The following is a 10,951-nucleotide window of genomic DNA, read 5'->3' as shown; positions in this document are numbered from 1 at the left end:
CGCGCCGCGCTCCGCCCCCCCGGCCCCAGAATCCAGCGCGACTGAATCGGATTCCCGGGGATGGACGCGTGCGACCTCACAGCTTCCTCATCAACAGTCCGTCAGCCCGAGACAAGCCTCGGGTGTCTCCCCCACCCTCCCGCGATCGTGTCAATCCGTGTATGTCGTCGTCCTCCTCCTCCCTCCCCCTCGTCCCCCCAGCTAGGTCTTTATTTCCTTCACTCACCTGGGTGCCCCTCCCCCACCGATTCTGAGGTGAAAAGGAAGGTCCCCTCCTCGATTCTGCTGTCGCGAAATCCGTTCATGGCGATACTAAGAAGCTGAAAAAAGGGGGGAAGGCAACAAAAACGAAACACGGACACAAGAACAGAAAATAGCTGAGGGAAATGCAACTACACAAACGAGCGCAGCGGACGTCCCGGAGTCCCTTTTCCCCAAAGCTGGCGCCTCAAAGGAATGAGAGCGGCAGCCGCTAAACGTGGGTATTTATAGAACTAGACCACTCCCACCTCCGTAAAACCCCGCCCCTTATTCTCCTGCTATAACCTAGGCGAGGCTAGGAAAAGAGCGCGTGAGCAGCACTATCTCGGCGTCTATCGGACCGCTTAGGCAGGATAATTGTATATTTTTTTAAAAGTCCGCTTCGCTCATTTCCGTCCCTTAGTAAATGACATTTCCCCCCAAAATTAAATAAAGGACTACGTGTGCAACTTCGATTTATATAATTATAACCTATTGTGACCAAGGCCACAAGCAATATCTCCGCTTCATCCCTGCTCCCTCCCCCGCCCGTTCATGGGGCTGACTTCGTCTAATCTCCTCAGTCTCTGTGGCCTGCGGGAGGTGCAGCGTCGCTCACAGTTTTCCCGCTTGACAGTGAAAGCGCCGCTTTTCAGAACCCTTGCTGTTTTGCTTACTTGGGAGTAAATCCCACTTAAGTAAATCATGGGACTTGTTTCTAAGAAAATCTGCCTAAATTGGGGCTGTAAGTGTAACCTCTGATATACACGGCACACGAGGGCCTTGAGAGCTTCCATTCTCTCTCTCTCTTGAGGAGGAGGGAGCCGTGTGGTCCTTCGTGATGCCTTGAATAGCCACGACGGCCATTTTGGTTTAGTTTCATTTGGTCATAGTTCATTGACCTCCTGGAATTAAAATTTATTAGTTTAAAAAACAAAACATACCTGTACTGAAACATGGAGCTTGAGCATCATGCCCAACAATGCTCAACACGCACCAGACACACCGTGTCCTCCCCAAATTGGCAGTATGTAGTGTAGATCAGGCTGTAAAGCTACAGTCCTATGTATATGCCTGAGAGGAAGTTTCACTGAGGGCAATCCTGTGCCCACTTATTTGGGGAACAAGATTCTGAGTACTCATAGGATCAGGTTGCCTCATTGCAGTGCTTGGAAGTAAGCCCAGTGAACACAATGGGGTTTCCTTTAGAGTAAATGCAGACGATCAGGAAAGATGTATGACATTCACAATATACAGTAATGCTCCTGCTTTCATCTCTTAATGTTGGAGGTAGCTAACCCTGGACTGGGAAATTCCTGAAGATTTGGGGATGAAGCCTGGTGAGGATGAGAGAGGGGCCTCAACAGGTATAATGCCATAGAGTCCCTTCCCTGTGGATCTCTTTAGTCTGGAGATCAGTTATGATTCTGGGAGATCTGAGACCCCAGCTGGAGGTTGGCAATCCTAGTTAGAGGGCACAGTACCGTTATTTGGACTAATTACTAGAAACAAACAAACCATTGTTGCTGTTAGGAGGGCACAGTAATTGTTACACTAAAATTTCTTTCAGATTTTGTTTTGGGATAGCAATATATTGATTCTATGACAATTTTTCTCATTGTTCTTCTATGTGTCTATTATGTATGATTTTTTTTTAGTTTTTGTATCATGTTAGGATTTTATCTTGCAAGCCAGCATTAAAAGCTATGGTTGCCTGAAAAGAGGGATACAGACATAAGAAAGTTCTGTTCTGCAGCCTAATCCTGTGATCTTTCTGGAATTGCCGCTGTAATGCTGCTGTTTGCCCCCAAACTCTGATAACATTAAAAGGATAAAGTCAAAAACAAATTCTAACCTCCAAGTGGGGTCTGGAGATCTCCCAGAATTAGATTTTCCTGTATCATTTGTAATTGTCATTAAAAAAAAATGCTGTGAACTGCTTAGGAAGCCAATTTTGACTGAAATGTAGGAATAAAATATAATAAACAGATGCCTGACAATATTTAATCAATTCTTTCCTCACTCTTTATCCTTGGATCATTGTAAGGAAGGAATGGCAGGCTTCCCATTTTGAGGCTCTGTTGGCCTGGACACTGCAGCTCAGTGGTTGTGAGGCTGTGGTCAGATCAGTAGAATCATAGAATCATTGACTTGGAAGGGACCTCCAGGGTTATCTAGCCCAACCCCCTACACAATGCAGGAAATTCACAAATACCTTCCCCTCCCCCATGACCCCTGTTCCATGACCAGAAGATGACAACCTCCAGGATTCCTGGCCAAACTGGCCTGGAGAAAAATTGCTTCCTGACCCCAAAGTGGCAATCAGCTTTTCCCTGGGCATGTAAGAAAGGGCCGCAAGAACTAAGCACTGATGCAAATCTTCCTGCACTCCCTCTCATGATCTACCTAAATTAATCTTGTCATTCCCCATGGCAATATTTAATTTATTCTTTCCTCACTTGGATCATTGCAAGGAAGGAATGGCAGACTTCCCATTTTGAGGCTCTGTTGGCCTGGACACTGTAGCCCAACGACTGTGGGACTATGGTCAGAACTAGAAGACAAGATTCCCAAAATGGTTAATCCTGTCATTTCCCCTTCTCAGGTATCAAACATCTTTCCAAAGTTAGAATTTGTGATAAAATAAAAAGGGGCATTTTTTATTAGCAGTGGAAACCATCGGGCCATTTATACAAGGAATCACTGCTGCCCACTGAAACAGAAACATAGATCTGGAAGGGATCTCAAGGGTCATCTAGTCCAACCCCCTGCACAATACAGGAAATTTACACCTACCTCCCCCACCCCCAGTGATCCCTGCTGTATGCCCAGAGGAAGGCAAAAAACCTCCAGGACCCCTGGGCCAGTCTGGCCTGGAGAAAAATTCCTTCCTGTGATTGGCATTGCCCTGGACACATATAAAATGGCCATAAGAGCCAAGCACTGACTCATCCCTTCCTGCCTAAATTCACAGAATCAACATTGCTGTCAGATGGCCATCTAGCCTCTCTGCTTACAAACCTCCAATGATGGAGAGCCCACCACCTTCCAAGGAAGCCTGTTCCACTGAGGAATCACTCCAACTGTTAGAAGTTCTTCCTAATGTTTAGCTGAAACCTCTTTTAGCTTAATTTCAATTCATTGGTTCTGGTCCGACCTTTTGGGACAACAGAAAACAACTCTGCTCCATCCTCCATATGATGGCCCTTCAGTTACTTGAAGATGGCTATTATATCATCTCTCAGTCTTTCCTCTTCAGGCTAAACATACACAGCTCCTTCAGCCTTTCCTTGTAGGAGCTGGTCTCCACACCCCTCACCGTCTTCATTGACTTCCTCTGGACATGTTCCAACTTGTCAACATCCTTCTTAAAATGTGATGCCCAAAACTGAACACAGTACTCCAAGTGAGGTCTAACCAGAGCAGAGTAAAGTGATAGTATCACTTTGCATGATTTGGACAGTATACTTCTGTTGATGCAGCCCAAAATTACATTTGTCTTTTTAACCACTACATCAGACTGCTGCCTCATGTTCAGTGTATGGTTTACTCCTGACCCTTAGATCTTTTCTGCATGTACTATTGCCAAGAAAAGTCTCCCCCATCCTATAATTATGCATTTATCGACTTGATGGAAATTCATTTTGTTAGTTTTAGCCCAGTTTTCCAGCCTGTCAAGATCATCCTGTACTTGATTTGCTACCCCTCCCAATTTACTATCATCTGCAATGAGTATCTCCTCTAAAGAGTGTAACCATGTGGTCTATGTATATAACATTTCAGAGATCCAAGCTAAAAAGTGATTGGCCCAAAGTTACCAAGTGAGCTTCATGGGTGAGCTGGGATCTGAGTCCTAGTACACCAATCCAACCACTGCACTCTCATTATACAGTTCCTTGTTTTCTTTTAAAAGCATAAGGAATAACAATAATCAAGTGGAGAATCACTTGTGGCTAAAGGTAAAGGTTCCCTTGCTCGAAAGCCGTTCGAATCCTACTCTAGGGTTGCAGTGCTCATCTCCGTTTCCAAGCCGAAGAGCCAGCGCTGTCCAAAGACGTTTCCATGGTCATGTGGCCGGCATGACTAAACACCAAGGCGCAAGGAACGCTGTTACCTTCCCACCGAAGTGGTACCTATTTATCTACTTGCAATTTCTTGCTTTCAAACTGCTAGGTTGGCAGGAGCTGGAACTAGAGATGGGAGCTCACTCCATCATGCGGCACCCAGGTCTCGAACTGCTGAACTACTGACCTTCCACAGCCTGCAGTTCAGCGTCTTATCCACTTGAGCCACCGCAGCTCCATGTGGCTACCAGTTCCCAAAATAGATATTGGAGATTATGTTGTCCTATCCCTTTTCATATGTTTCCTATACCACACCAAATTCTTCACCATACAGCTTCAGCAAAAACTCAATAACTCAGTTTAATTTCAAAGCATGCATGAAAAACAGAAACGTCCCCATAATTCATTGCGTATCACTGCTGGCATTGGTGTATTTAATTGGAAATCACCTATCTTACAACTTAATGTCTACTTTATAATACAATATTTAATTAATGCAAAATATTTCATGTCAACACTTGTTCCCCAGTCAAGGTTCTGCCAATAAGTCACCAGGGGCTATGAAAATTCAGGCCACAGAACAAAATCAGGCTTATGCATCATGAAGATTTCACCTGCTGAATTTTTACATGTCTTCCAGCTGCTAAAGCTACCAGAAAGACCAAGTTGTTAATCCTATTGGGCAGATGGGGATAAGGGGAAAGAATGCTAAGAAACAGAAAATGTACTCGGGAATCAGAGTCAAGTAACGGTGTTCAGTTGCCCACCAGTTTCTCATGAACACATGAAGTTATGTTATACTGAGTCAGACCATTTATCCATCAAGGTCAGTATTGCCTACTCAGAGTGGCAGCGATCTCCAGGGTCTCAGGCAAAGGTCATTCACATCACTTACTATCATATCCTTTAACTAGAGATAATTCACCTGTGACCTTCTGTATTCCAAGCAGTTGCTCTGCCACTCAGCTACGGCCCCTCCCTTCATGACCTGCTCACAAGCTGTGGTCATCAGAGTCAAATACTTCATGCACTGTTTGTGTCAGAACTTAAGTGGGGTCCCTCTGTCCCTTATGGCAGCATCGTTCAATGTTACTTAATGCCTTCCCTGCTGCTGGATCCAGATAAATTTCCATATGCATGCATTCACACGGCTCTCTAGAACTGTAGTTTCTTCCCACGCATCCACAAAAGTCTCGTTTTTCAACTTTTAGACTAGTTTTTTTTAATGTGGCTTGGGGCTATTTTTTGCTGCACTATTGCTGATACAAACGTGCACTGAAAATTAAAAGAAAAGGCAGCCCAATTGTCCAAATAAGGATAAATCTGCACATTCTTGCAGGCAATATATCTACATTATCAGACTGTGCAGAAGGGACTGATTCTGTGCTCAGTAACTAGACCAACTTAATGACCCAACTATGACCTTGGGGGATATGTGCCTTCTTTGCTGTAGATCAAGATTATTTCATTCACCAACTGCGCAAGTGCAAAAATGACCATAAATTGCAACATGTATAAGTAATAGAAATAGTTCAGTTAACAAGGTATAACAACCCAGCCATGACCCTGTAGCACAAGCAGCTACTGCACAGGTGCAAAGCAAGCTTGTGTAGTGTCTGAACCAACCAGCTTGAAAAGGCACGACCATTAGCTTTGTGGGGGAAATAGCATGGACTACCTTAATTAATGAACTGTAATAAAGCAACACAGCAACTATATTGCCAATTCAAACATTTTGAATGGATGGAAGAATAAAATTGTTCCTAAGTTTCCTTTACACCAGTGCAGCCTGAAGATGTATTAGCACAGGGAATCTGTGCTGGATAGTACCAACAGAGTGCAGTTGGCACCCATCGCTGTCAGAACAGCAGTTGTGCTAAGGGGAAACTGGTTGGGGTTTAGGGCATGTCATGGCATAAGTGGGTCTTAGTCTAAATCCTATGCTTGGTAATGGTATGGTCCCACCATCCCCAAAGGCAAAAGAGGTGGACTATATTAAGACACTCTCACTTAACTCATTGTGAAGCCAGAAGGACCCAAACACACACTCAACCTTAATAGCTGACAAGATTCCAACCAACTTTGCAGCCAATCACATCACCAGCCAGAGCAGGAAACACTGATCACATATCTAACTACATAGCAAACGAACCACAGTGTTTTGTCCCACGTTGAAAGAATTTTGGGTACTATAGGGTAGACTTTGGTGATGCACAAAGGAAGCACTTAACACAAACAAACACCCAACAGCCAGGTAGAACAGGGGAAAACAGCAAATGAAGAACACTTCTCAGAACCTTCAAATGCCCACCAGGAACCCCATAACACAAGGAGAACTTCACTGAGGTTCCCACTCGGAAGTTCACTGTCTTCTTGACAGTGAAAGGAGGGGAGATAGTTTGCTACTACACTGCATTGTGTTTTGACAATGACCTTGTCCACTGGAGCACGAATGAGCATGAAACTTCAAAGACCTCTTGACTCTTCTCCCCACCTCTGCCTACTGCTAGCATGACAATAAATACAGTAGTTGGGCTGCATGCTAGACTCTTTAATTATTCTGTCATGTGCTGTTTAAAGTTTTGATTGATTGATTGTATTGCATGCAGTGTTTTTAGTACTACTTGTGTAGAATCACTGATTGCCTCAGATGGATTTAAACCATTCTCCTTAAAAGACTTTTGTGCTTCCTGCCCACTAGGCAGTAGGGATCTTCTGCTGGGGAGTTGCTGTTATCTGTATCACTGGGGGCATGTTTGCAATTTGAAAAGGAAAGAGGTATATGTGCATATACTGAATAGGGTCACCCTTCTAAGCTCATTGAATTCAATTTATTTAGAAAGTCGTAATCTAGTTTAAGAGCTTCAGAACCGAGTTTGAGTTTGAGTCGGACTCTCCCTGATCACAATCTTATGCTTTAAACAGTATACTTTACTGGGGCGTGATCTGTGGGCCTTTCCCCCCTTCAAACTAATCATTGGGAGATATTAACTAAATAAAACAGTGTTTTAGTGCTCCCTTTTCCTTAGCAGAGTATTAAGAGTCCATTCACTCCTGGAAATCCAGTGTGGACCAATGAGGGTCCAGTCCCATGGAGCATCTGATTAACCCAGAGCTTTGCTGATAAAGGAAGAAAATACTATTTGCCTTAAAATTTTATCCTTCCCTGGAACTTTGCACATGCCTGTGCCAAAGCACAGTCTGTTGTACTGTTAGATGAGGTTTAGGCTCTGTTGCATCATGCAGAGCAGTCTGACATGCCCTAGAGGTCATACCACCTCCCATAAACAAACACAGACGCTTCTCTGATCCATTATCTCCTCCATCACATGCCAAGCTTGCTCTGTTAGTAGTGCAACTTGATTATTAGTGTGACTTGATTAATTTTAAAGAGGGAGCCAACCAATCCCTCCTTGGGCCTGTCCATGCCAGAGGCTAGTGACATAAAAAGACTAGAAAATACAATTTCTCAGAATGACTTGCTGTTCTTGTTCAAGCTAAACCAAATATCTGGCTTTGTCACAGCAGGCAGGGCTGCTGGAACCAGGGTCATTGGATGCCAAGAAGGATGGACTAGTTACACCAAAGTATTTAACAGATGTAGCTTTCCTTGCACCTACACCTGCAAAAACTCCCTCTTCTGCCCTACTATTAAAGGAGTACAGGCCTCCTTTAGATCTAGGGAATGGACAGGCAAAAGGATTTTGAAGGCTCTAGGACTAATGAGAATAAAAGGAGGCAGTGATTTGTTAAAATCAATACGAGGAATTCAGTACTTTCTGAAATATCTCTATAGCTGCATTGAGAAGCACATAATTTTTTTCTAGCTGTTCCCCCCCCCAATTAGATTTGTTCTCTTTTCCAAATCAGTATATGTCATAACTCTTCCAGTCTACCTTTTTTAAACTATATTGTTGCTTCCATGGTGCATCTGTTTCTTGTTACTGCTCTCTTTGCTCTACTACCTGAGCTTCGCTTATCTTGATTTGAGGCATATCTGCCTCATTGATGATACAAGGCTTCAGCAGGAAATGGCATGTGGAAGAGATTTAGCCCCCTAGCTTATCACAGGGCACTCTTCTGGTTGATAGACCCAATGGCTATTATCCATTATCTCTTCCAATGCCATTATCTAAAGAGAACAGGGAATGCAATGCAAGTCCTAAATTAACAGACACCTGCCATTTTAAAATTCAAGGATGCTTTGCTTAAAAAGTACAATATTAAAAAAATGTTTAGCAAACCATTCCCATTGTGGCCTGATTCATATGTTGCTTTAGTAGTAGTAGTAGCAGCAGTAGCAGCAGCAGCAGCAGCAGCAGCAAAAAGGGAACAGATAGGTCAGTTAAGAGCATCTGCCTTGCATATAGGATGGCCACTGATGGAACCCAAGGACAAGCTATGAAGAATTCATAAGGGCAGGGCTTTAGGATGGAGTCCATATAGCTAATAGATGGTGAGTCTATGCACAAAGAAGGCAGACTGGTTGTTAAGTAAACAGTAGTTAAAGTTTGTGGGGGGAAGCTTTAGTATGGGGTTCAAATAAACAGAAACTAAAGAGGAGGGGAGAGAGAAGAATATATATGGGAAAACAAAAGGGAAGTGGGAATATCCTTTGAAAGGAAAACTGGGAACAGGGCAGGATTGTATGGGAATGTTAAATGAGGGAAATGAATGGGCGCATTAATGATTGGGAGAAAGAGAGTTTGGAAAGTAGAAGGGAGGAAATCATAATGATCAATAATGTCCAATATATTTTTAATTACTTTGAATTCTGGAAGCAATTGGGAAAAAATAGTTTAAAGGATCCAAGTCTCAGTATGTTCAGTGGGACTTACTCTGAAGTAAATGCATACTGGATCACAGCCTTGATCTGTTGAGAAAGTTTAAGGACTGGTGGAAGCTGAATTTTATCTTACATGCCCAGATGGTGTTAACTTCTCTGGATCACAGTTGAAACAAAGTGACAATGTTGCAAATGGGCATTTTGATGACTGAAATAGTTGCCAAAATTTGTATAGTTTTGAAAAATGTTTGCATCCTTCTTCCGCAAAGCCTGAAACATTCATATTAGCATTGTTGACCTTTCCTCTTTTTCCCCTTGACTCCATTCTCTACCTCTGTTGTCACGCTCACCTCTCCATTCTCTGTGTTAGCATTCACCCTGATGAAACTGAACGCATCTTGAATGTAGAGAGGGGTACAAAGATAGCTAAATTAATTTTCACTTTTTTTAACGTATATTTTTATTAGGTTTTTTTTTTAGACTATTACAGTGCATGTGATTCAATTTCTTACAATTTCCTCCCCTTCCCCTTCTTCCCTCTTCCTTTCCCTATCTTCTTGTTGTCTTTAGTCTTTTGACCTCAGCCATGGACACAAAGTCTGAATCTTCCACTGGATATCTTTTCTTCCTTCCTTTGATATCCATTCCAAGTAGGTCTTCCATCTATTCTGAACTTCTGCAAGTTTTTCTTCCCATGTTGTCTCTTTGCGTATAGTTGCCACGATGTCTGACTGTATAAACTCAAACAAATAGTTGTGCCAGATTTCAACTGTCCATCTACTTTTGTCTTTCCAACCCAAAGCTATCTTACGTTCTTATGTTCTTATGAGATTTCCAAGTTTCCCCTGGAGGCTGGCAACCCTATAAGACAACAACATAGTGTTTTTGCCCAAATACCAGAATGTTGTCCCCAATGTTGTTACTTCCTGGTCATGTGGGTAATGACAATGGATATCTCTCTGTTTCTGGGTGAGTTCACCCTTGCCGGCCATCTGGTCGTGGGGAGGTGGGGCCTGGGAGCAGGGGATCTGGCAACCCTAGTCAGAACTATGTCATCAGCGAGTGAAATTCAGAAGGGATTTAAACTTTAAATGCTTGCTGAGTTCACTTGCTGAGTCATGCCACCGCTACAATGTGACTCGGTGAGTGAACTCAGAAGGCATTTAAAGAGACAGCAGTCTCTTTAAATGCCTTCTAGCTACACCCAAATAAAAGCTGAACAATATCGGCTTTTATTCGGGTGCAGCTATTTTGGTAGCCAAATCAGATTCTCCAATCTGTATTTGGTTGATTAAATATTTGGCTCGGTATATACTCAGCACACACCTTTACTGTTAATGCTTGAAATCTGTATTTCACTTTTTAAAAATTGCCACAGTCTTGTAATTGGAGGCTGGAATGTAAGATCATAAGAACATGATGTCAGGCTCCTTAGTCAGTTCACACCATACAGTTCACACCATACACACCATATCACCATAAGAAGATAAGTGTTTATTGGTAGATCCAGTATTAAAGAACACGTGTACAGCTTGTGTCAGGAATGGCCGTCAGTATAAGGACCTCTGACTTTTAGAGAAATCAAACATTCCCCCTTTAGGCATAAGCCAATAGTTATAGTTCGTGCTTGCACTAAAGCAAGAGGGCAGAGCAGTGAAACCGTTAACTTTCCCAGCCGTGGAAGCGGTAGCTGGAACATCTGCAAGGTCAAGCATAAGATAGCATACAGTAGCTGGGCAGGATAGAGCCGAGAACGAGAAGGAGGATACCCCTCCACATTCCAGATCCATGACACATGAGCACAGTCCTGTTCCATCTTCTCATATCCTTCTCTATTTTTCTCCATGTTTTATCGTAATTA

At 43.1% G+C, this 10,951-nt stretch overlaps 1 protein-coding gene across 1 annotated transcript in view; it reads right to left on the bottom strand.

Annotated features, from left to right (window-relative positions):
• The window catches only part of MAT2A (methionine adenosyltransferase II, alpha), a 7,910-nt gene extending 7,471 nt beyond the window's left edge, over positions 1 to 439 (bottom strand). Inside the window, exon 1 of the mRNA XM_015408163.1 lies at positions 227 to 439. Within this exon, the coding sequence (XP_015263649.1) occupies positions 227 to 305 (79 nt within the window). The 5' untranslated portion in view covers positions 306 to 439. The remainder of the gene's footprint in view (positions 1 to 226) is intronic.
• Positions 440 to 10,951: the final 10,512 nt, after the last annotated feature.

This window comes from Gekko japonicus, unplaced genomic scaffold (genome assembly GCF_001447785.1).
Source record: "Gekko japonicus isolate JY-2015 unplaced genomic scaffold, Gekko_japonicus_V1.1 scaffold139, whole genome shotgun sequence".
Taxonomy (NCBI): Eukaryota; Metazoa; Chordata; class Lepidosauria; order Squamata; family Gekkonidae; genus Gekko; species Gekko japonicus.
Note: the sequence above shows the minus strand (reverse complement) of the source record. Positions and strands in the feature narration are given on the sequence as shown.